This window comes from Salvelinus namaycush, chromosome 4 (genome assembly GCF_016432855.1).
Source record: "Salvelinus namaycush isolate Seneca chromosome 4, SaNama_1.0, whole genome shotgun sequence".
Taxonomy (NCBI): Eukaryota; Metazoa; Chordata; class Actinopteri; order Salmoniformes; family Salmonidae; genus Salvelinus; species Salvelinus namaycush.
The window spans coordinates 78777305-78803560 of NC_052310.1; the positions used below are offsets into that span (position 1 = coordinate 78777305).

Genomic DNA, 26256 nt, shown 5'->3' on the forward strand with positions numbered 1-26256 from the left:
CCTCCAGGACACCTACAGCACTCGATGTCACAGGAAGCCCAAAAAGATCATAAAGGACATCAACCACCTGAGCCACTGCCTGTTCACCCCACTACCATCCAGAAGGTGAGGCCAGTACAGGTGCATCAAAGCTGGGACCGAGAGACTGAAAAATAGCTTCTATCTCAAGTTAAACATCCAGCCATCACTAACACAGAGAGGCTGCTGCCTACATACAGACATGAAATCATTGGCCACTCTATCAACGGATCACTAGTTACTTTATTAATGTCACTTTAATAATGATGTTTACATATCTTGCACTACTCATCCCAGATGTATATACTGTATTTTATACCATCTATTGCATCTCGTCTATGCCGGTCGGCCATTGACCCATCACCATATTGCTACACCTATCCAAGCCCCATCAGGTCAAACACTACAGAGATAGAGTAGGGGGTTGAGGGCCTTAATTAAAGGTTGAGGGCCTCCTCATCCTTTAACTCTTTCTCTTCTCTCCCTCCAGACGAAATTCTTCATCTAGTGACTTCTCATTGCCCAACAATCTGCCCACTCATCCCATCCCCTCCTCCATGTCATTATATAATTTAAAGCTACTGTTATTGTCATGATGTCATTATCTGCTAATAAAGTTTGCTAGCCGTATCATACTGGGCATATAATATGTGAGATACACAGATTAACTAAAAACACTAGCACTGCAAACACTCAGAACAAAGAGAGCAGCAGTGCCTGGACTTCGCAGTCTTCCTCTTCAAGTCCCCCTTCCGAGACTGCCTGTTGAGAACAAGTGACAGGCAGAACCTCCCAACCACACAGCACCCACCTCTTTATTCCACACACCAGAATTAAGTATTTCAGTCTGATTGCCATGTGAGTGCACAAAAAATAATCTGTGAAAAGAAATTAATGACACTGTATACCAACAAGTTTATGTATTAAATCTTAAATATTGCCAGGTTGGTTTTCACAGCTGTTTCATAAGGTGTTTATTATTGTAAGTTGTAAGGTATCCTTTGGTAGTATTTATTTGTTCCACATTATTAATTGTTGTATCCTACGACCAACAATAGATTCATATATATTCAACCACAAGGGTATACCAATGAGCCGTGTGAGATAGAACAAAATGAATCATAATAGAGGACTACTGAAATGATGTTATGTCAGTGTAGACAAGGGAAGGGCAGGTTAAAATAAAAACATGACAGCCAGACAAGCCAGCTTATGAATCAAAGGGATTTGCATATAAATGGAGTGGAAATTAACTGACTTTGTGATCTGTAAATTAAGTAACTTTAATGTGTCAAGCAGATTACACGTTTTCTTTGCCATTTCCGAAACATAGCAAAACATTTAAGACATGGATTTCATGTTGTAATGTTAACAAGGTACCAAAAAGTAGTTAGAATTAATGTTTTCATTTGATTAGCTAAACCAAACTTGTTAAAACAGCTAAACTGTTGCAAAACTCAGCCTTGTTTGAATAGCAATGATGAAAATAACTTCATTTAGACTGCAACAATATCCAAAATTCTAATCATTAGGTCACCACACTGTTGATATAGCAATGAACGCTAATAGTTTATCGAATCCCATTGTGACGTATAGGGGGACACTATTTGGCATGACAGGCCCCTCAGGGGTGCGTGCTCAGTCCCCTCCTGTACTCCCTATTCACCCCTGACTGCATGGCCAAGCACGACTCCAACACCATCATTAAGTTTGCTGATGACACAACAGTGGTAGGCCTGATCACTGACAATGATGAGACAGCCTATAGGGAGGAGGTCAGAGACCTGGCAGTGTGGTGCCAGGATAACAACCACTCCCTCAATGTGATCAAGACTAAGGAGATGATTGTGGACTACAGAAAAAGGAGGACCGAGCACTCCCCCATTCTCATTGACGGGGTTGTAGTGGAGCAGGTTGAGAGTTTCAAGTTCCTTGGTGTCCACATCACCAACATACTATCATGATCCAAACACACCAAGACAATCGTGAAGAAGGCATGACAAAGCCTAGGAGACTGAAAAGATTTGGCATGGGTCCTCAGATCCTCAAAAAGTTCTACAGCTGCACCATCGAGAGCATCCTGACTGGTTGCATCACTGCCTGGTATGGCAACTGCACTGCCCACGACTGAATGGGTCTCCAGACGGTGGTGCGGTCTGCACAACACATCACCGGGAGCAAACTACCTGCCCTCCAGGACACCTACAGCACTCGATGTCACAGGAAGCCCAAAAAGATCATCAAGGACATCAACCACCTGAGCCACTGCCTGTTCACCCCACTACCATCCAGAAGGTGAGGCCAGTACAGGTGCATCAAAGCTGGGACCGAGAGACTGAAAAATAGCTTATATCTCAAGTTAAACATCCAGCCATCACTAACACAGAGAGGCTGCTGCCTACATACAGACATGAAATCATTGGCCACTCTATCAACGGATCACTAGTTACTTTATTAATGTCACTTTAATAATGATGTTTACATATCTTGCACTACTCATCCCAGATGTATATACTGTATTTTATACCATCTATTGCATCTCGTCTATGCCGGTCGGCCATTGACCCATCATTATATTTATAAGTACATATTCGTATTCCATCCATTTATTTACATTTGTGTGTTTAGGTAGTTGTTGTGGAATTGTTAGATTACTTGTTAGATATTGCTGCACTGTCAGAACTATAAGCACAAGCATTTCGCTACACTCGCAATAACATCTGCAAAACAACATCAGTCTATTCCATATAAAACAACGTTGTCTTCTCTCCGAAAGGTTGCTGGATCGAAACCCCGAGCTGACAATGTAAAATTCGATCGTTCTGCCCCTGAGCAAGACACTTAACTCACTGTTCCCCGGGAGCCGAAGACGTGGATGTCGATTAAGGTAGCCCTCCGCACCTCTCTGATTCAGAGGGGTTGGGTTAAATGCGGAAGACACATTTCAGTTGAAGGCATTCAGTTGTGCAACTGACTACAACAACCAGCAATTAACCACAACATAATTAGGCCCGGAAGGTGTTTACATGAGACTGATGTTGATGGCCAAATTGGGGTGTGAATTGATTTTAAAGTAAGCCTATTGTGATTTAAATTAATCCGAATGCAATAACAAGAACCACCCCGGGAGAGTGAGCGCACCACCCCAATTGTCAATTCCGAGTTGATGATCTACCTAAAACCACAGCACCGAAAGTGCTTGACTCATAAATATCCTATTAAATTACTAGAGGGACTATGTGATCATAATCCCTCAAAGTTATAGATTAGGACTAAATGGCAGCCGTCTTGGTCAGGGAGAATTATCATTATAATTATCATTCCTAATTATTTGGTTTGACTAAAGCAGTGACGACTCGGATACCACGGTTTCTGCCTCCCGCCCCGCGGACACGCAGGGAAGTTTGACTCTCTCGCTGTCAGCGCAGCGGTGAATGCCGGTTTGTTTGGCCACCAGCGAACAGTTGCGTTTCTGCTCTACGTGTACATGCAAGGTGTGACAAATGCCATCAAGCGTAAACTACTCCTGGAACAATTAAACAGCCCACCCTTGGATTTGAAAGGAATTACATAGACTTCGAGTGATTGGCTTTGGTTTTTGGCTTGTTTTTTGTTGTTGTTCCGTCTTGAAGAGACTGAGGAATAACTGCCAACATGTCTAGGGATCATGACAATGTGAATAAGCTGACCGAAAGTACATACAAGGTAAGCAGGCTTTTTGTTAGGCTATGTTCTCATCATCATAGCTCCCCATTTCTCCACCTTTATAACAACATGGTTTCCGTATGGCCAATGTCCATCGTCGCCTTTGGCAATAGCAGTAGGCACCGTATTGGCTTCAGTTTTCGGGCATAATCAGTTATTATTATTATTATAGATACATAAACCCATTCCAAAATATGGCCATAAACTTGCACAGTGCGTATGGTGAGAGCACGGGTACACTTGTGACTCGCCCGTGAGAGCGAAAAAGCGCAGTGGAGTAGGCCTAACATTTGCCTTTCCAAATAACTGAAAAAAAACAATAATTTGTCATTTGTCAATTTAAAATGTGGCCAATAATCCATATCTTCTTGTTAGTTCATCAATTATAAGGCCATTTGGTGTACTTGCGTCAAGCTTATCACATGCCAGCAACCCCCACCAGTTCAGTACTCTGCATGTGAAGTCAAAAGTGTCAGAAACACTAATTCCACATTGTTTATGACGTTCCACAGTTTCAGCTGAAGATAAACCTGTTTCTCTCTGTTTTAATTTGTCTTCCTCCTGTTTTCTCTCTATCTGGCATGGTGCAACTAGGCCTAATCTAGGCCTAATGCATACCTGGCAGTTCATTGTTCTGTTGAGGGTGTGCCTGGGGAATTGAAACAGGGACTCCAGTTCTGAACAGCATTTTATTGTGGGCCATTTGAATACGAGTAGGATTGGGTTTGGTTCAATCTGCCCTGTTGCTGCAAATACTTTGTGTATAACTTTGCTCCCACAAAGTTGTAAATTGTGAAGGATCGTGTTAATGATTAAAATGTTTTATTTCAGCTTGGAGTTATTTATAGAATTAACACTAACATTTAAACACTTTATTTATGATGACATTGAGACAATCCTTTATTCGGAGTTGTTTATTAGAAACGTCTCATGATTTATTAACTTATTATTGGTCTCTGTGTATCCACTCCACAACAAGAGATAAAAATGGTGTTTTTGAAACAAAAGATGTGAAGAATAGTTACACTCACTGCCAGTATTATATTGTTCTGCCCCCTCTTGCAGAATGTGATGGAGCAGTTGAACCCAGGACTGAGGAACCTTGTCAATTTGGGGAAGTCCTATGAGAAATCTGTAGCCGGTAAGAACATGTCAATGGAGGATGGTTTGAGTCGGGTTCCTCTCAAGGTGTCTTCCTTCAAGAGAGTTGGTCCTTGCCTGTTGCCACTGTGCTGCTTCTTGCTTTTCTGTGATCTAGTCCCTGTTATATTTTTACATTTAGCAGATTCTCTTATCCAGAGCGACTTACACTTAGTGCATTCATCTTCAGGTAGCTAGGTGAGACAGTCACATATCATAGTTAATGCATTCATCTTCAGATAGCTAGGGGAGACAATCACATATCACAGTTAATTCATTCATCTTCAGATAGCTAGGTGAGACAACCACATATCACAGTTATTCGTCTATTCATCTTCAGATAGCTAGGTGAGACAACCACATATCACAGTTATTCGTCTATTCATCTTCAGATAGCTAGGTGAGACAACCCCATATCACAGTTATTCGTCTATTCATCTTCAGATAGCTAGGGGAGACAGTCACATATCACAGTTAGTTCATTCATCTTCAGGTAGCTAGGTGAGACAACCACATATCACAGTTAGTGCATTCATCTTCAGGTAGCTAGGTGAGACAACCACATATCACAGTTAGTTCATTCATCTTCAGGTAGCTAGGTGAGGCAACCACTTATCACAGTTAGTTCATTCATCTTCAGATAGCTAGGTGAGACAACCACATATCACAGTTAGTGCATTCATCTTCAGGTAGCTAGGTGAGACAACCACATATCACAGTTAATGCATTAATCTTCAGATAGCTAGGGGAGACAATCACATATCACAGTCGTAGTAAGTTATCAGAAAAGTCAGTGCTAGTAGGAAAAGACAAGTGTGAGTGTTTGGGGATTTAGTCAAGGCAATCTGTGAAGAGGTTACTGTCACTTTGTGACAAATGTTGTTATAAACAAGGGTTATATGAACAAAATGTGATTTATTGTCCCAATTTCTGGACAAAAGTTAATTAGATGTCTCACATGATACAGTAACAAGCTTACTTTTACACTCTGGTTTCAGACACTTAGCCACGACTGGCGCAAGGGGCTGAATATGGTATCATGTAGAGATTGAGGAGATCCATTCATTTGATTGTGTTTGTTTGTCTCCTCACAGTGATGACTCTTGCTGGGAAGGCGTACTTTGATGCTGTGTCAAAGATAGGAGAGACTGCTTCCGTGTCCCCTGTCTCCAGAGAATTGGGTAAGTACACACACACATACAGTTGAAGTCGGAAGTTTACATATACCTTAGCCAAATACATTTAAACTCAGTTTTTCACAATTCCTGACATTTAATCCTAGTAAAAATTCCCTGTTTTAGGTCAGTTAGGATTACAACTTTTTATTTTAAGAATGTGAAATGTCAGAATAATAGTAGAGAATTATTTATTTCAGCTTTTATTTATTTTATCACATTCCCAGGGGGTCAGAAGTTTACATACACTCAATTAGTATTTGGCAGCATTGCCTTTAAATTGTTTAACTTGGGTCAAATGTTTTGGGTAGCTTTCCACAAGCTTCCCACAATAAGTTGGGATTACATTGACCCATTCCTCCTGACAGAGCTGGTGTAACTGAGTCAGGTTTGTAGGCCTCCTTGCACGCATACGTTTTTTCAGGTCTGCCCACAAATTTTCTATAGGATTGAGGTCAGGGATTTGTGATGGCCACTCCAATACCTTGACTTTGTTGTCCTTAAGCCATTTTGCCACAACTTTGTAAGTATGCTTGGGGTCATTGTCCATTTGGAAGACCCATGTGCGACCAAGCTTTAATTTCCTAACTGATGTCTTGAGATGTTGCTTCAATATATCCACATAATTGTCCTTCTTCATGATGCCATCTATTTAGTGAAGTGCACCAGTCTCTCCTGCAGCAAAGCACCCCCACAACATGATGCTGCCACCCCCGTGCTTCACGGTTGGGGTGGTGTTCTTTGGCTTGCAAGCATCCCCCTTTTTCCTCCAAACATAATGATGGTCTTTATATATTTTTGTTTCATAAGACCAGAGGACATTTCTCCAAAAAGTACGATATTTGTCTCCATGTGCAGTTGTGAACCGTAGTCTGGCTTTTTTATGGTTGTTTTTGAACAGTGGCTTCTTCCATGTGAGCGGCCTTTCAGGGTATGTCGATATAGGACTCCTTTTACTGTGGATATAGATACTTTTGTACCTGTTTCCTCCAGCATCTTCACAAGGTCCTTTGCTGTTGTTCTGGGATTGATTTGCACTTTTCGCACCAAAGTACGATCATCTCTAGGAGACAGAACGCGTCTTCTTCCAGAGCAGTATGATGGCTGCGTGGTCCCATGGTGTTTAAACTTGCGTACTGTTGTTTGTACAGATGAACTTGGTACCTTCAGGCGTTTGGTAATTGCTCCCAAGGATGAACCTGTGGAGGTCTACTATTTTTCTTCTGAGGTCTTGGCTGATTTCTTTTGATTTTCCCATGATGTCAAGCGAAGAGGCACAGAGTTTGAAGGTAGGCCTTGAAATACATCCACAGGTACACCTCCTATAGGCTAATTGACATAATTTGAGTCAATCAGAAGCTTCTGAAGCCATGACATAATTTTCTGTAATTTTCCAAGCTGTTTAAAGGCACAGTCAACTTAGCGTATGTTAACTTCTGACCCACTGGAATTGTGATACATTGAATTGTAAGTGAAATAATCTGTCTGTAAACAATTGTTGGAAAAATTACTTGTGTCATGCACAAAGTAGATGTCCTAACCGACTTGCCAAGACTATAGTTTGTTAACAAGAAATTTGTGGAGTGGTTGAAAAACGAGTTTTAATGACTCCAACCTAAGTGTATGTAAACTTCCCGAATTCAGCTGTACATACATGCATACATGCATACATGCATACATGCATACATGCATACATACATACATACATACATACATACATACATACATACATACATACATACACTGTAATGAATCTGTCATTCGTCCTAGACAGGTTGTTATTCCCTCTCTTGGTGCTGACTCACCACCCATTATGTTGAAGTGCTGCTGGAGACATTGAGGTGACCCATTTTCCCAGATTTTTATGATCCATTAGGTAGCTTCTTATGTTTGTCACCATCCTCCATGATGGACTGCTGGGTGGATAAGGCCAACAAATGACTTCATCTGTGTTCATGTCACACATACATTATCCTTATAGTGGCTGTTATCCACAGAACATTAACAAATATAAGGTATTTTTCATGATAATGATGTTTATTCTGTAGTGCTATAGAACTTTAATTGCCTGGTAGCAGATCAGTTTGTGTTTCCAGCCAACTGAATCTAACGTTACAAAATGGAACACCAAATGCGTCCAGAACATTGGTTTAGAATGGGGAATGTCCATTTGAGGAATTCTAATTAAGTCTGGAGCTGTTCCTACTCTATTTCTATGGTTCCTCCTCTGCTGCTCAGACTGGCCTCAGTCAGCGAGACTGGCCTCAGTCAGCGAGACTGGCCACAGTCAGCGAGACTGGCCACAGTCAGCGAGACGGTGTGAATTCTCTCACGCGTTACAGAGCAGGGCAGCAAACACATTGAACAAACAGACTGACAGAAGAGGACACTATTCCCACCATCACATCTATCTTTCCCTCCATCTGCTACCCTTCTCTCCTCTTCCCCTCTCAGGGGCCAGAGTAAAGATTTTGTTGTTGTCAAGATATAGATGCTGAAATTGCTGGAGTTTGATGAACAACATTTTGAGTGTGACCCCTTGTTCGATTTTATTTATTGTTGTTCAGAACATGTTCATGCTCCATGATGTAAAACAAGACAGTGTGACCTCAGTAGACCAAACCTCATGTCCCTGTGACCTCAGTAGACCAAACCTCATGTCCCTGTGACCTCAGTAGACCAAACCTCATGTCCCTGTGACCTCAGTAGACCAAACCTCATGTCCCTGTGACCTCAGTAGACCAAACCTCATGTCCCTGTGACCTCAGTAGACCAAACCTCATGTCCCTGTGACCTCAGTAGACCAAACCTCATGTCTGTGTGACCTCAGTAGACCAAACCTCATGTCCCTGTGACCTCAGTAGACCAAACCTCATTTCCCTGTGACCTCAGTAGACCAAACCTCATGTCCCTGTGACCTCAGTAGACCAAACCTCATGTCCCTGTGACCTCAGTAGACCAAACCTCATGTCCCTGTGACCTCAGTAGACCAAACCTCATGTCCCTGTGACCTCAGTAGACCAAACCTCATGTCCCTGTGACCTCAGTAGACCAAACCTCATGTCCCTGTGACCTCAGTAGACCAAACCTCATGTCTCAGTGTGCCCTCAGTAGACCAAACCTCATGTCTCAGTGTGCCCTCAGTAGACCAAACCTCATGTCCCTGTGACCTCAGTAGACCAAACCTCATGTCCCTGTGACCTCAGTAGACCAAACCTCATGTCCCTGTGACCTCAGTAGACCAAACCTCATGTCTCTGTGTGACCTCAGTAGACCAAACCTCATGTCTCTGTGTGACCTGGTCCCGTGTGGCTCAGTTGGTAGAGCATGGCGCTTGCAACGCCAGGGTTGTGGGTTCATTTCCCACGGGGGGACCAGGATGAATATGTATGAACTTTCCAATTTGTAAGTCGCTCTGGATAAGAGCGTCTGCTAAATGACTTAAATGTAAATGTAAATGTACCTCAGTAGACCAAACCTCATGTCTCTGTGTGACCTCAGTAGACCAAACCTCATGTCTCTGTGTGCCCTCAGTAGACCAAACCTCATGTCTCTGTGTGCCCTCAGTAGACCAAACCTCATGTCTCAGTGTGCCCTCAGTAGACCAAACCTCATGTCTCAGTGTGCCCTCAGTAGACCAAACCTCATGTTTCAGTGTGTGTTTTTTGTGTTCATCAAAATAAATGATCTACGTTTACCACGCTGCACCTTGGTCTGATTCTTCCATCAACGAGCGTGACAGTTGTTAACAGATAGAACAATCAGCTTATCCCTTAATGCGATTTGGCATTTTTTGATAAGGAAGTCATTGACTGCTAACCGCTAAGATACATTCCTGAGTGTTTTCACTTCAAAGAAAACTGCTGGGCTTTCAGATGTTTTAGATGTGTGAAATCTGTAGTAAATAACTTTAAATCTATTTATGTAGTTCTATTAACTTTTGTGTCACGCCAACCTCCCTCATTTCAATAGGAGAATTTCATACAATTGAAAAGTACAGTCCATGACTCAATTCCAACTCAAATGAATTAGTGGCTCTATTGATTTCATTTTGGCTCAAGGGAATTGAGCAGTAGAATGACCTGGCTCTGCAAACAACAGGGTCAGAAAGAAACTGTGAAGGAGCCCAGATGGCCAGCCTCCTTCCTGGTATTCAGTGTCATGGAAAGACCTGATTGTTGTGAGAAACATACTGTCCATGTCTCATCACAAGGGAGCACATACAGTGCCTTTTCCATATTTTGTTGCATTACAGCCTGATTTTTAAAATGGATTAAATTGTGATTTTATGTCACTGGCCTACACACAATACCCCATGTCAAAGTCGAATTGTTTTTATAAATGTTTACAAATTAATTAAAAATGAAAAGCTGAAATGTCACACAATAAATTGCATGGACTCACTCTGTGTGCAATAATAGTGTTTAACATGATTTTTGAATGACTACTTCATCTTTGTACCCCACACATAAAATGATCTGTAATGTCCCTCAGTAGTGAATTTCAAACACAGATTCAACCACAAAGACCAGGGAGGTTGTCCAATGCCTTGCAAAGAAGGGTAGAGGAAGGACCCGACTAGAATACAAAGAAAATATAACTATTGTAAAATAGATTGTGACTGTAAAATGTATAGAGTATGTTTCAGCTGGAAGTAGAAGCCTAAGTGTTATTGTTCATTATTTTACTCCAATTAGGGGAGGGGTGGTACGGTTAGTGGAAAATATATTTTGTAAAGATAAGTATAGTACCAGTCAAAAGTTTGGACACACCTACTCATTACAGGGGTTTTATTTATTTATACTATTTTATACATTGTAGAATAATAGTGAAGACATCAAAACTCTGAAATGACACATATGGAATCATGTTGTATCCAAAAAAGTGTTAAACAAATTAAAATATATTTTATATTTGAGATTCACCCTTTGCCTTGATGACAGCTTTGCACACTCATCATACACACTCAGTATATATACTGTATATTTACCCAAAAATATATGGGAGATTGGAAATGATGTAGACAATTACAGTGATGGAAGCTACAATCTATCTGCAATATTAAAGCTGATCAACCCCCTAAAACACAAAAAAATAAATACTAAACAAAATACAAAAAAGGGCACCTATTTGTGGATGGGTACAAAGAAAAGCAGACATTGAATATCCCTTTGAGCATGGTGAAGTTTTTATTCAATTTTTTATTTCACCTTTATTAATTAGTTATTAATTACACTTTGGGTGGAGTATCAATACACCCAGTCCTTACAAAGATACAGGCATCCTTCCTAACTCAGTTGCTGAGAGGACGGAAACCGCTCAAGGATTTCACCCTGAGGCTAATGTTGACTTTAAAACAATTACAGAGTTTAATGGCTGTGACAGGAGAAAACTGAGGATGGATCAACAACATTGTAGTTACTCCACAATACTAACATAATTGACACAGTGAAAAGAAGAAAGTCTGTACAGAATACAAATATTTAAAAGCAGGCCTCCTGTTTGCAACAAGGCACTAAAGTAATACTGCAACAAAAAAAATCAAAGCAATTAACTTTTCGTCCTGAATACAAAATGTATGTTTGGGGCAAATCCAACACAACACATTACTGAGTACCACTCTCCATATTTTCAAGCATATTGGTGGCTACATCATGTTATGGGTATGCTTGTAATCGTTAAGGACTGGAGAGTTTTTCGGGATAAAAAAATTAACGGAATGGAGCTAAGCACATTCAAAATCCTAGAGGAAACCTGGTTTAGTCTGTTTTCCTCCAGATACTGGGAGAATAATTCACCTTTCAGCAGGACAATAACCTAAGACAGAAGACCAAATCTACACTGGAGTTGCTTGCCAAGAAGATAGTGAATGTGGCCGAGTATACAGTTTTGAGTTAAATCTACTTGAAAATCTATGGCAAGACCTGAAAATGGTTGTTTAGTAATGATCAACAACCAATGTGACAGAGCTTGAAGAATTTTGAAAATAATAATGGGAAAATGTTGCACAATCCAGATGTGGAAAGCTCTTAGAGACTTACCCAGAAAGACTCACATCTGTAATCGCTGCCAAAGGTGCTTCTTCAAAGTATTTACTCGGGTGTGAATACTTATGTAAATTAGATATTTCTGTATTTCATTTTTAATACATTTGTAAACATTTCTCAAAACATATTTTCATAATGTCATTATGGGGTATTGTGTGTACATGGGTGCGAAACATTTTTTTTTAATACATGTTAAATTTAGGCTGCAACAACACAATGTGGAATAAGTCAAGGGGTATTAATACTTTCTGAAGGCACTGTACTTTACATGCAATACTACTTTAGGGATAGCTATCATAAAGTATCTCTAACTGGTTCATAGTATGTGTAGGAACATTCGTTTTTTCCAGGGAAAACTAGTCTAGGCCCTAAGTATGTATTTATCATTCTGGTGAGGGAAATTATGAATTAGCATGATCACAATAATCTCATATTAGTCCCCCATCAGTGTTGTGCTTGTAGAATGTCAAATCGTGTGTTTACTATTCATAGTGCTAGCTGGCTTCTAATAATCGATTTCCTCTATTGGGAAAAACAACATTTACATTGGTCTCTATGGGATCGCATTACTGTACCACAGCAACATCACAAGAAATAGGCAAGTTATCAAGGCCGGAACCGTACTGAAGAATGGTGTGCTCCCTGCCCTTCCACCTTTTCTTCACAAGCTGTTTGTCAACCTCCAGCAAAGTAGTTACAACAATACTGAACCCGAGCTGTCACTCTGAGAAAAATGGTAATTACGTCCAGAAATGTAGACTATTTCTTATTTGAGTGAGGACAGGAGGAACTCAGTAGGAGGTGCGTTGGCTTTTTCATTCTGATAGTGAGTCTAGTAAGTTGGTGACAGCTTTTTGGTTCGGAACGGAACAGATTTTACTGAAGGTGACGTAGTGTTTTTTGAGGCTATGTTGAATTTCTAACCTGAGAGTTGATGGTGTGTGATAGGAATGCTTAGGTTGCATCCCACTGCACTGCCGTCCATCCATCAGCTGTGTGGGAGACAATTCATCAACCCTCCTAGGACATGGCGTCAGTGTGAGTGTCAGGGATCCCAAACATTTTCCCCAAAGTGGGCAAAAATATGACCATGCTTCTCTCTCTCTCCATCTCACACGAACTCTCTAGGAATGTGTTGTTCTCAGGATGGACACTTTGGTCCTGTTTGAATACTTAGAAAATGCATTCTTCTCTTTCTACCTCCCTTGGAGGGATCACCAGTGGTGGAAATAATACCCAATTTTCATACCTGAGTTAAAGTAAAGTTACATTAATAGAAAATGTCTCAAGTCAAAGTGAAAGTCATCCAGTAAAATACTACTTGAGAAAGTCTAAAACTATTTGGTTTTAAATATACTTAAGTATCAAAAGTAAAAAATTATGTAATATTTCTTATATTAAGCACATCAGATGGCACGGTTTTCTTGTTTTTTAAATTTACAGATAGCCAGGGGCACACTCCAACACTCAGACATAATTTACAAACTAAGCATGTGTGTTTAGTGAGTCCGCCAGATCAGATGCAGTAGGGATGGCCAGGGATTTTCTCTTGATAAGTGCGGGAATTGGACCAGTTCCCTGTCCTGCTAAGCATTCAACAATGTAATGAGTACTTTTGGGTGTCAAGGAAAATGTATGGAGTAAAAAGTGTCTTATTTTCTTTAGGAATGTAGTGAATTTCAAAGTAAAAGTTGTCAAAAATATAAATAGTAAAGTATAGTACTATTATTTTTACTTAAGTACTTTACACCACTGGTGATCACTGATGTGACATGAATTAACATATTTTTTCACCGTTTTTTTTTCTGGTTTTAATTTCGGGCATTTAAATGGTAGGCTATTTTTTTGTCAACTTGTCTATAATAAGATACATGCAGCTTCTCTTCTGTCATAACATCTTGCCTGCCTAAAGTGGTGCTCACTAGATCAATGTAATAAAACGATAGAATGAATGCATCAATCTGTCATCAGTAAAGTTCTCTTTCATTCTTCTTTCTTGTGGAGTGAGGACGTTTAGGGGCCGGGGAGAAAATGCAAGATCCTTCCCGTGCAAAATGTCCAAATTAAATCAGTTTGACCAGTTTTAAGGAAACGAAAAGCTGTGAAATTATTTTTCTGATTAGATTTCAGTTTGTCTTGGATGCATTTATGTGGTTGAAATACTGTCAGCTTCTATGTTTCAGTGTCAATCACTGAAAAGGATTGCGATCCCTAACCGCGCATTCACATTCTCTCAAGAGATGCTGAATTAAATAATAGTTTCTCCACTCCTGTTACTGAGACAAAAGGTAAATTTTCTGTTCAATTTTACTGCACAAAATACTTAATTCTGCAGGAGTTAATATGATATACGGCTACATGTTTGTGGTTATAGGCCTACAGTTAGTGTCTAGATTTCAGTTATTTACATAAACTTTAAAAGTGAGCAAACCAGGGGGTGTGGCCGCACCTGCCGCAGCCTTCTGCCGTCCTTGGAATCAATGTTTTCACCAATCTATCCAAAACGTTTAAATCTATGAGATGGATTTCACACTTCAGAAAGACAAGTGAGAAAGTGAACACTTCCTAGGGAGTATGGTAGGGAGTCAAGAGACAGCCAGGGCCATTGGCTGCTCATTCACCCATGATGCCTCAGGCTTTCTGATCTATCACACTCCTTTCACTCACCAAACAATCCCATGACCTCCCTAACCCCACACACCCTTCCTTGCCCCACATACTTGCTTTCTCCAGACTTTTTTTTACCATGCCATTAACCTAATCTTCAAAGGACATACCCCAAACAATTTAATACAATTCCATATTGCATTCTGTCTCTGTTGTTCATGTAGTTAAGCTTGTACTGCACTGTACAACACATAGACATCTGCTATAGAACATATTATGTGATACATCCTTCTGGCAAACTCCTCCCCCACCCACCTCTTGACACATCGATTAGCAAGTGCCGAATTATGAAATTCTGTATTTCATTGTTTCTTCCTATGTCATTGTCAATTAGTTTTGTCAGCATTTTTATCCAGTTTCTAAAGTCAGAGTCTCTAAACTCATTCCCTCCATGGGTGGGTTGTCTGAAGGATTGTAAAGAGGACATTACTGTCCATGACTAACTTATTCTATTATGTCTACTGTGTGTGTGTGTTATCCATTTTCTGTGGATAACAGCCACTATAAGGATAATGTATGTGTGACATGAACACAGATGAAGCCATTTGTTGGCCTTTTCCACCCAGCAGTCCATCATGGAGGATGGTGACAAGCATAAGAAGCAACTTAATGGATCATAAAAATCTGGGGAAATGGGTCACCTCAATGTCTCCAGCAGCACTTTAACATAATGGGTGGTGAGTCAGCACCAAGAGAGGGAATAACAACCTGTGTCTAGGACTAATGACAGATTCATTAGTGTGTGTGTGTGTCTGTGTCTGTGTAAAATGTAATTAAATTATATTTGTCACATGCTTCTTAAACAACAGGTGTCGACTAACAGTGAAATGTGTACTTACGGGCCCTTCCCAACAATGCAGAGGAAGAAAATAGAGAAATAATAGAAAAGTAAAACACATAATACTGAAATATACAATGAGTAACGATAACTTGGCTATATACACAGGGTACCAGTACCGAGTCAATGTGCAGGGGTACGAAGTAATTGAGGTAGATATGCACATATAACTAGGAATAAAGTGACAGATAATAAACAGCAGCAGCAGCGTGTGTGATGAGCCAAAAAAGTTAGTTAAAAAAAGGTAAATGCAGTTACAGTTGGAGTCGGAAGTTTACATACACCTTAGCCAAATACAATTAAAATCAGTTTCTCACAATTCCTGACATTTAATCATAGTAAAAATTCCCTGTCTTGGGTTAGTTAGGATAACCACTTTATTTTAAGAATGTGAAATGTCAGAATAATAGTTGATAGAATGATTTGTTTCAGATGTTTTTTCTTTAATCACATTCCCAGTGGGTCAGAAGTTTACATACACGCAATTAGTATTTGGTAGCATTGCCTTTAACTTGATTAACTTGGGTCAAACGTTTCAGGTAGCCTTCCACAAGCTTCCCACAATAAATTGGGTGACTTTTGGCCCATTCCTCCTGACAGAGCTGGTGTAACTGAGTCAGATTTGTAGGCCTCCTTGCTCGCACACGCTTTTTCAGTTCTGCCCACACATTTTCTATAGGATTGAGGTCAGGGCTTTGTGATGGCCACTCCAATACGTTGACTTTGTTGTCCTTAGGCCATTTTGCCACAACTTTGTAAGTATGCTTGGGGTCATTGTCCATTTGGAAGGCCCATTTGTGACCAAGCTTTAACTTCCTGACTGATGTCTTGAGATGTTGCTTCAATATATCCACATAATTGTCCTGCCTCATGATGCCATCTATTTTGTGAAGTGCACCAGTTCCTCCTGCAGCAAAGTACCCCCACAACATGATGCTGCCACCCCCGTGCTTTACGGTTGGGATGGTGTTCTTTGGCTTGCAAGCCTCCCCTTTTTTCCTACAAACATAACGATGGTCATTATGGCCAAACAGTTCTATTTTTGTTTCATCAGACCAGGGGACATTTCTCTGAAAGTATGATCTTTGTACCCATGTGCAGTTGCAAACCGTAGTCTGGCTTTTTTATGGTGGTTTTGGAGCAGTGGCTTCTTCCTTGCTCAACGGCCTTTCAGGTTATGTTGATATAGGACTCATTTTACTGTGGATATAGATACTTTTGTACCTGTTTCCTCCAGCATCTTCACAAGGTCCTTTGCTGTTGTTCTGGGATTGATTTGCACTTTTCGCACCAAAGTACGTTTATCTCTAGGGGAATGAATGTGTCTCCTTCCTGAGCGGTATGATGGCCGTGTGGTCCTATGGTGTTTATACTTGCGTACTATTGTTTGTACAGATGGACGTGGTACCTTTAGGCATTTGGAAATTGCTCCCAAGGATGAACCAGACTTGTGGAGGTCTACAATTTTTGGCTGAATTCTTTTGAATTTCCCATGATGTCAAGCAAAGAGGCACTGAGTTTGAAGGTAGGCCTTGAAATCCACAGGTACACCTCCAATTGACTCAAATTATGTCAATTAGCCTATCAGAAGCTTCTAAAGCCATGACATCATTTTCTGGAATTTTCCAAGCTGTTTAAAGGCACAGTCAACGTAAACTTCTGACCCACTGGAATTGTGATACAGTGAAATAATCTGTCTGTAAACATTTGTTGGAAGAATTATTTGTGTCATGCACAAAGTACATGTCCTAACCGACTTGCCAAAACTATAGTTTGTTAAAATGAAATTTGTAGAGTGGTTGAAAAACAAGTTTTAATGACTACAACCTAAGTGTATGTAACCTTCCGACTTCAACTGTAGTTAACCAAATAGCTACCCAGAATATAAAACTATGTAGCAGACCTATGGCTTGGGGGTAGAAGTTGTTCAGGGTCCTGTTGGTTCTAGACTTGCCATGCGGTAGCAGAGAGAACAGTCTATGACTTGAGTGGCTGGAGACTTTGACAATTGTTAGGGACTTTCTCTGACACTGCCTGGTATAAAGGTCCTGTATGGCAGTGAGCTTGGCCGCAGTAATGTACTAGGACATTCATACTACCCTCAGTAGCACCTTGCGGTCGGCTGCCAAGCAGTTGCCACACCAAGCGGTGATGCAGTCAGTGAAGATGCTTTCAGTGGTGCAGCTGTAGAACTGTTTGAGGATCTGAGGGCCCTTGCCAAATCTTTTCAGTCTCCTGAGGGTGCCCTCTTCACGACTGTGTTGGTGTGTTTGGACCATGATAGATCCTTAGTGATGTGGACACCAATGAACTTGAAGCTCTCGACCTGCTCCACTACAGCCCCGTCGATGTGAATGGGGGTGTGCTCGGTCCACGATCAGTTCCTTTTTCTTGCTGACGTTGAGGGAGAGGTTGTTGTCCTGGCACCACACTGCCAGGCTTCTGATCTCCTCCCAATAGGCTGTCTCATTGTAATCGGTGATCAGGCCTACCACCCGTTGTGTTGTGGGTGAACAGGGAGTACAGGAGGGGACTAAACACTCACCCATGAGTGGCCCCCGTGTTGAGGGTCAGCGTAGGCGATGTGTTGTTGCCAACCCTCACCACCTTGGGGCGTCCCATCAGGAAGTCCAGGATCCAGTTGCAGAGGGAGGTGTTCAGTCCCAGGGTCCTTAGCTTAGTGATGAGCTTTGAGGGTTGAATGCTGAGTTGTAATCAATGAACTGCATTCTCATGTAGGTATTTATTTTGTCCAAGTGGGAATGGCAATGTCGAGTGTAATAGAGATTGCATTGTCTGTGGATCTGTTGGGTTTGTATGCGAATTGGAGTAGGTCCAGGGTGTCTGGGATGATGGTGTTGATGTGAGCCATGTCCAGCCTTTCAAGCATTTTATGATAGATGTGAGTGCTACGGGGTGATAGTCATTTAGACATGTTACCTTGGAGTTCTTGGGCACAGGGACTATGATGGTCTTCTTGAAACATGTAGGTATTACAGACTGGGTCAGGGAGAGGTTTAAAATGGCAGTTTAGACACCTGCCAGCTGGTCAGAGCATGCTCTGAGTATGCATCCTGTTAATCTGAATGACAACCTGTTTAAAAGTCACATTGGTTATGGAGAGCCAGTCGTCGGGAACAGCTGGTGCTCTCACCCTTGGTTCAATGCTGCTTGCCTCGAAGTATAGAAGGCATTAGCTCATCTGGTAAGCTCGCTCGCGGCTGGGTTCAGCGTTCAACACCATAGTACCCTCAAAGCTCATCACTAAGCTAAGGATCCTGGGACTAAACACCTCCCTCTGCAACTGGATCCTGGACTTCCTGACGGGCCGCCCCCAGGTGGTGAGGGTAGGTAGCAACACATCTGCCACGCTGATCCTCAACACTGGAGCCCCTCAGGGGTGCTTGCTCAGGTCCCTCCTGTACTCCCTGTTCACCCACGACTGCGTGGCCAGGTACGACTCCAACACCATCATTAAGTTTGCAGACGACACAACAGTGGTAGGCCTGATCACTGAGAACAACGTGACAGCCTATAGGGAGGAGGTCAGAGACCTGGCCAGGTGGTGCAGAATAACAACCTATACCTCAACGTAACCAAGACTAAGGAGATGATTGTAGACTACAGGAAAAGGAGGACCGAGCACGGCCCCATTCTCATCGACGGGGCTGTAGTCGAGCAGGTTGAGAGCTTCAAGTTCCTTGGTGTCCACATCACCAACAAACTAGAATGGTCCAAACACACCTAGACAGTCATAAAGAGGGCACAACAAAGCCTATTCCCCCTCAGAAAACTAAAAAGATTTGGCATGGGTCCTCAGATTCTCAAAAGGTTCTACAGCTGCAACATCGAGATTATCCTGACTGGTTGCATCACTGCCTGGTACGGCAACTGCTTGGCCTCCGACCGCAAGGCACTACAGAGGGTAGTGCGTACGGCCCAGGACATCACTAGGGCTAAGCTGCCTGCCATCCAGGACCTCTATAGCAGATGGTGTCAGAGGAAGGCCCTAAAAATTGTCAAAGACCCCACCCACCCCAGTCAGAGACTGTTGTCTCTGCTACCGCATGGCAAGTGGTACCGCAGCGCCAAGTCTAGGACCAAAAGGCTTCTCAACAGTTTTTACCCCCAAGCCATAAGACTCCTGAACAGGTAATCAAATGGCTACCCGGACTATTTGCATTGTCGTCGTCCCCCCCCCAACCCCTCTTTACACTGCTACTACTCTCTGTTTACCATATATGCATAGTCACTTCAACTATACATTCATGTACATACTACCTCAATTAGCCCGACGAACCGGTGCCCCCGCACATTGGCTACCCGGACTATCTGCATTGTGTCCCACCACCCGCCAACCTCTCTTTTACGCTACTGCTACTCTCTGTTTACCATATATGCATAGCCACTTTACCCATACCTACATGTACGTACTACCTCAATTAGCCCGACTAAACGGTGCCTGTATATAGCCTCGCTACTGTATATACAGTTGAAGTCGGAAGTTTACATGCACTTAGGTTGGAGTCATTAAAACTTGTTTTCCAACCACTCCACAAATTTCTTGTTAACAAACTCTAGTTTTGGCAAGTCGGTTAGGACGTCTACTTTGTGCATGACAAAAGTAATTCTTCCTACAACTGTTTACAGACAGATTATTTCACTTATAATTCACTGTATCACAATTCCAGTGGGTCAAAAGTTTACATACACTAAGTTGACTGTGCCTTAAAACAGCTTGGAAAATTCCAGAAAATGATGTCATGGCTTTAGAAGCTACTGATAGGCTAACTGACATCATTTGAGTCAATTGGAGTTGTACCTGTGGATGTATTTCATGGCCTACCTTCAAACTCAGTGCCTCTTTGCTTGACATCATGGGAAAATCAAAAGAAATCAGCCAAGACCTCAGAAAAAGATTGTAGACCTCCACAAGTCTGGTTCATCCTTGGGAGCAATTTCCAAACGCCTGAAGGTACCACGTTCATCTGTACAAACAATAGTACGCAAGTTTAAACACCATGGGACCACGCAGCCGTCATACCGCTCAGGAAGAAGACGCGTTCTGTCTCCTAGAGATGAACGCACTTTGGTGCGAAAAGTGCAAATCAATCCCAGAACAACAGCAAAGGACCTTGTGAAGATGCTGGAGGAAACAGGCACAAAATAATCTATATCCACAGTAAAACGAGTCCTATATCAACATAACCTGAAAGTCCGCTCAGCAAGGAAGAAGCCACTGCTCCAAAACCACCATAAAAAAGCCAGACTATAGTTTGCAACTGCACATGGGGACAAAGATCATACTTTTTGGAGAATTGTCCTCAGTTCTATTTTTGTTTCATCAGACCAGTTTGGCCAAAATGACCATCGTTATGTTTGGAGGAAAAAGGGCTTGCAAGCCGAAGAACACCATCCCAACCGTGAAGCACGGGGGTGGCAGCATCATGTTGTGGGGGTGCTTTGCTGCAGGAGGGACTAGTGCACTTCCCCAAATAGATGGCATCACAAGGAAGGACAATTATGTGGATATATTGAAGCAAGATCTCAAGACATCAGTCAGGAAGTTAACGCTTGGTCGCACATGGGTCTTCCAAATGGACAATGACCCCAAGCATGCTTCCAAAGTTGTGGCAAAATGGCTTAAAGACAACAAAGTCATAGTATTGGATTGCCATCACAAAGCCCTGACCTCAATCCTATAGAAAATGTGTGGGCAGAACTGAAAAAGCGTGTGCGAGCAAGGAGGCCTACAAACCTGACTCAGTTACACCAGCTCTGTCAGGAGGAATGGGCCAAAATTCACCCAACTTATTGTGGGAAGCTTGTGGAAGGCTACCCAAAACGTTTGACCCAAGTTAATCAATTTAAAGGCAATGCTACCAAATACGAATTGAGTGTATGTAAACTTCTGACCCACTGGGAATGTGATGAAAGAAATAAAAGCTGAAATAAATCATTCTAACAACTATTATTCTGACATTTCACATTCTTAAAATAAAGTGGTGATCCTAACTGACCTAAGACAGGGAATTTTTACTAGGAATTGTGAAAAACTGAGTTTAAATGTATTTGGCTAAGGTGTGTGTAAACTTCTGACTTCAACTGTAGCCTCGCTACTGTTATTGTTCACTGTCTTTTTACTGTTGTTTTTTTATTTCCTTATCTATTGTTCACCTAATACCTATTTTTTACTTAAAAATTGCACTGTTGGTTAGGGCCTGTAAGTAAGCATTTCACTAAGGTCTACACCTGTTGTATTCGGCGCACGTGACAAATAAACTGATTTGATTTGTAATCCATGATAGTTTGCAAGCCCTGCCACATCCGACAAGCCGGTATAGTAGGATTCGATCTTAGTCCTGTAATTATGCTTTTCTTGTTTGATGGTTCGTAGGAGGCCGTAGCAAGATATCTAAAAAGTGTCTGGGTTAGCGGCAGCTCTAGCCTTTAGCTCAGTGCGGATTATGGCTTCGGGTTGGGATATGTGCGTACAGTCACTGTGGGGATGACATCGTTTATGCACTTATTAATGAAGCTGGTGACTGACTCCTCAATGATATAGGATCAATCCCAGAACATCTGTGCTAGCGAAACAGTCCTGCAGCTTAGCATCCGCTTCATCGGACCACTTCTGTATAGAGCGTGTCACTGGTAATTCCTGTGAGTTTTCGCTTGTAAGCAGGAATCAGGAGCCTAGAGTTATGGTCAGATTTTCCAAATGGAGGGTGAGGGAAAGCTTTGTATGTGTCTGTGTGTGGATCTAGAGTTTTATGCCTCTTGTTGCACAGGTGACATGCTAATAGAAGTTAGGTCAAACGGATTTCAGTTTTCCTGCATTAAAATCACTAGCCACTATGATAGTCTTCATCCAGATCGAGGTTAGTGATTGCTGTCTGATGTCCTGAAGATCTTTTCGTTCCTAGGAAACGATGGCGGAAACATTATCTACAAAAAAAGTTAAAATCAGTGAAAAAACACACAAAATAGCAGAATTGGTCAGGAGCCCGTAAAACAGCCACTATACACTCCAGTACTATTAGCCTTCTCAAGGCTGTGTGTGTGCGTGCACGTTAGCTCTATGGGCCTGGAGCTGAGTGACACCAATCTCTGATTCATATCCATGTAATATCAGAGAACAAAGACTTCCAACCATGGCAACATCACAACACTCACTCTCCCTACCTGTCATTGGAATGTGTGGCTTCAAGATTGCGATATCGTTGGCCGTGACTCAGATAGGTGTTGTCCATATTGCGTCAGACTCTTGCTGTGACATGACCCTGTACGATTTATCATTATTGTTTTATGAGAGTGACGACTATCTCGAAGTGCAGCGTTACTATCTCAATGTTCAAATGTCACTGCTTTGGTCACATTGTGTGAATTAGGCCCTTTGTCACACGTGCATTAGGTCCTGTGTGGCTCAGTTGGTAGTGCATGGTGTTTATAACAACAGGGTTGTGGGTTTGATTCCCACAGGGGACCAGTATGAAAATGTATGGACTCACTACTGTAAGTTGCTCTGGATAAGAGCGTCTGCTAAAATATAAATGTAACTGCACATAGCTCAGTCAGCCATAGATACAAAGGTTTGAGTTTATTCCAATGCTGTTTAGCATATTAGTAATACAGGTGCGTATGAATAACCTGAACAGATCACCTGTTGAAATCTATTGTAATTTGTCATCTAATAAAGTTGTGTTTTTCCACACCATGTTTCTCTATTAGGCTCTTATGAGGGAACGGCAGGTATTCTGTTACCAGAGGCCTACACCGTTCATAAACTACATCACCTGGTAACAATGTGAAGGATGATGGACATAGTTTTCTGTGCTATCAAAACCACCATAAACCACAGAGGTATAAGGATGTTTCAATAATAATGATCAAGTCGTTATTAAGTCACTGTAAAACCAGACATCACAATGAGACTATGGCCACCACCTAGCACTATCTGAAGACATCTAGGATAAGGCTGGGATACAAGTCTTATCATCATTACTGGGTGGTTTCCCAAATGACCCACCACAAACAGTCAGTCAAGCTGTGAAGCCTTTGATTATAGTGGATGTAACTATAGCTGAATGTAAGGCTAGTATTATTCATTCTTATATTGTAGATGAAGCAGTGTTTGGAGATGTACACATATACCTATCTATACAGTATTATGAACAATACTATGTATCCTTTACTGGGTACACTCTTAGAAAAAATGGTTCCTAAAGGGTTCTTCAGCTGTCCCCATAGGATAACCTGTTTTGAGTCCAGGTAGAATACTTTTTGTTTGCAGGGAGAACTATTTTGAGTTCCATGTAGAACCCTCTCTGAAAAAGATCCTACATGGAACCCAAAAGGGTTCTAGGGATCTACCTGGAACCAAAAATGGTTCTTCAAAGGGTTCTGCTATGGGGACAGATGAAGTACCCTTTTAGGTTCTACATAGATTGTCACGCCCTGACCTTAGAGAGCCTTTTTATTTCTCTATTTGGTTAGGTCGGGGTGTGATTAGGGTGGGCGTTCTAGTTTTTCTATTTCTTTGCTGTCTATCGTTGTCTCTGATTGGGGATCATACTTAGGCAGCCTTTTTTCCACATTTAGTTTGGGGGATCTTGTTTGTGTGTAGTTGAGTACTGCACTGCATGTAGCTTCACGTTCGGTTGTAGTTTATAGTTTTTTTCATGTTCGTCAAATAAAATGATGTACGTTTACCACGCTGCACCTTGGTCTGATTCTTCCATCAACGAGCGTGACATAGATAGCACTTTTTTTCTAAAAGTGTAATAATATGTATCCTTATCAGGGTAGGTCAATCTGGAGACAGCAGAACCAGATTCAGTTGTAATGTTTTGAGAGAGAGAGATGTATTTTACAGAAAACCCTGTAGCACACAGATCACTGAGACTAAGACCAGAGCAATGTGGAGGATTACAGGGTCAAATGTCCTTAGCTAGTCATCTGCCTGGTTAAAACATCTTTTATTTTATTTTTATTTTTTTTACCCCAATTTCGTGGTATCCAATTGGTAGTAGTTAGTCTTGTCTCATCGCTGCAACTCCCGTACGGACTCGGGAGAGGCGAAGGTCGAGAGCCATGCGTCCTCCGAAACACAACCCAACCAAGCCGCACTGCTTGTTGACACAATGCACATCCAACCCGGAAGCCAGCCGGGTTGGAGGAAACACCATACACCTGGCGACCTGGTCAGCGTGCACTGCGCCCGGCCCGCCACAGGAGTCGATAGTGCGCGATGAGACAAGGATATCCCTGCCGGCCAAACCCTCCCTAACCCGGACGACGCTGGGTCAATTGTGCGCCGCCCCATGGGCCTCCCGGTCGCAGAGGTTAAAACATCTTAAGATGGAGAGGAGTACAAGGATGGAGGGGGGAGAGGGAGGGAAAGAGAGAGAGGGTCGAGAGTAAAGGAGAGGGGGAGAGCGGAATAAGGGAGATGGGATGTCAGAGGAAATCAGCAGGTGATGTTATGAAAACCATCCCTCTCACTACAAACCATCCCTCTCACTGCACACCATCCCTCTCACTGCACACCATCCCTCTCACTGCACACCATCCCTCTCACTGCACACCATCCCTCTCACTGCACACCATCCCTCTCACTGCACACCATCCCTCTCACTGCACACCATCCCTCTCACTGCACACCATCCCTCTCACTGCACACCATCCCTCTCACTGCACACCATCCCTCTCACTGCACACCATCCCTCTCACTGCAAACCATCCCTCTCACTGCACACCATCCCTCTCACTGCACACCATCCCTCTCACTGCACACCATCCCTCTCACTGCACACCATCCCTCTCACTGCACACCATCCCTCTCACTGCACACCATCCCTCGCTCTGCAGCCTGTTTGAACACCATCCCTCTCATTCTGCAGCAGGCTGTTGTTGGTGCTGTATATCAGCCTGCCCAGAGCCCAGCAACCCCCCCTCACCCTGATGTGCAATGGCAGCATTTACCACTACGTACTATTGACTATCAGAGGGCAATGTTGTTGAAGCTGTAGTCGGCCAGAGAGGTACAGCTCTGTATAAGCAGGCCTGCCTGGGGTCACACCAGGTGTGTGTGTGTGTGTGTGTGTGCGCCTAATGTATGTATACTCAGTGTGTTTGGGTTGAGTCTGTTAATATGTTCTCACAGGCCCAGTCGTGGTTTTGGCGTATTGAATTAATACTGAGGTGATAGGAGTGATTGGACGGTGGTTGCAGGTGTTTGCAAAGGGAATAGAAAAAAACACTAACTCATATACAATATTACATTGTGTCAAAAGCAAACCTGCTAGTGGCAGGTGGTTCTAGAATGCACCACAACTAATTCTTAACAATATGCTGGAATATTATTACAGTATACTCTACAGAACCTCTAGATGTCACCCCATTGTGTCTGTCTGCTGTCATTGTCTACTTCTGTTTACAGCATGACTGCTATTGTGCCATGTTCCTCTATGGCGTTCAATGGTTGTTTTTTCTGTCTCTGTGTCAGACCATGTGGATCTGATCAGTAGCGACTACTTAGTTACCACTGTTCAAACATTACTGTCCGAAAAGTCATCCATGCAGTATGTAAAAACTCCTCATGATGTAAAATACACATTACATTTTGATAAGGGCTAGAGTAAGCTTTGTTCTTGACCACAAGTAA

General features: G+C 42.2%; 1 protein-coding gene across 1 annotated transcript in view; it reads left to right on the top strand.

The window, feature by feature from the left end:
• The first annotated feature begins 3672 nt into the window (after positions 1 to 3672).
• Positions 3673 to 26256, top strand: part of LOC120045741 (brain-specific angiogenesis inhibitor 1-associated protein 2-like protein 1) — a 50258-nt gene continuing 27674 nt past the window's right edge. The window contains exons 1-3 of the mRNA XM_038990679.1: positions 3673 to 3723; positions 4789 to 4864; positions 5958 to 6044. Of these exons, the coding sequence (XP_038846607.1) occupies positions 3673 to 3723; positions 4789 to 4864; positions 5958 to 6044 (214 nt within the window). The remainder of the gene's footprint in view (positions 3724 to 4788; positions 4865 to 5957; positions 6045 to 26256) is intronic.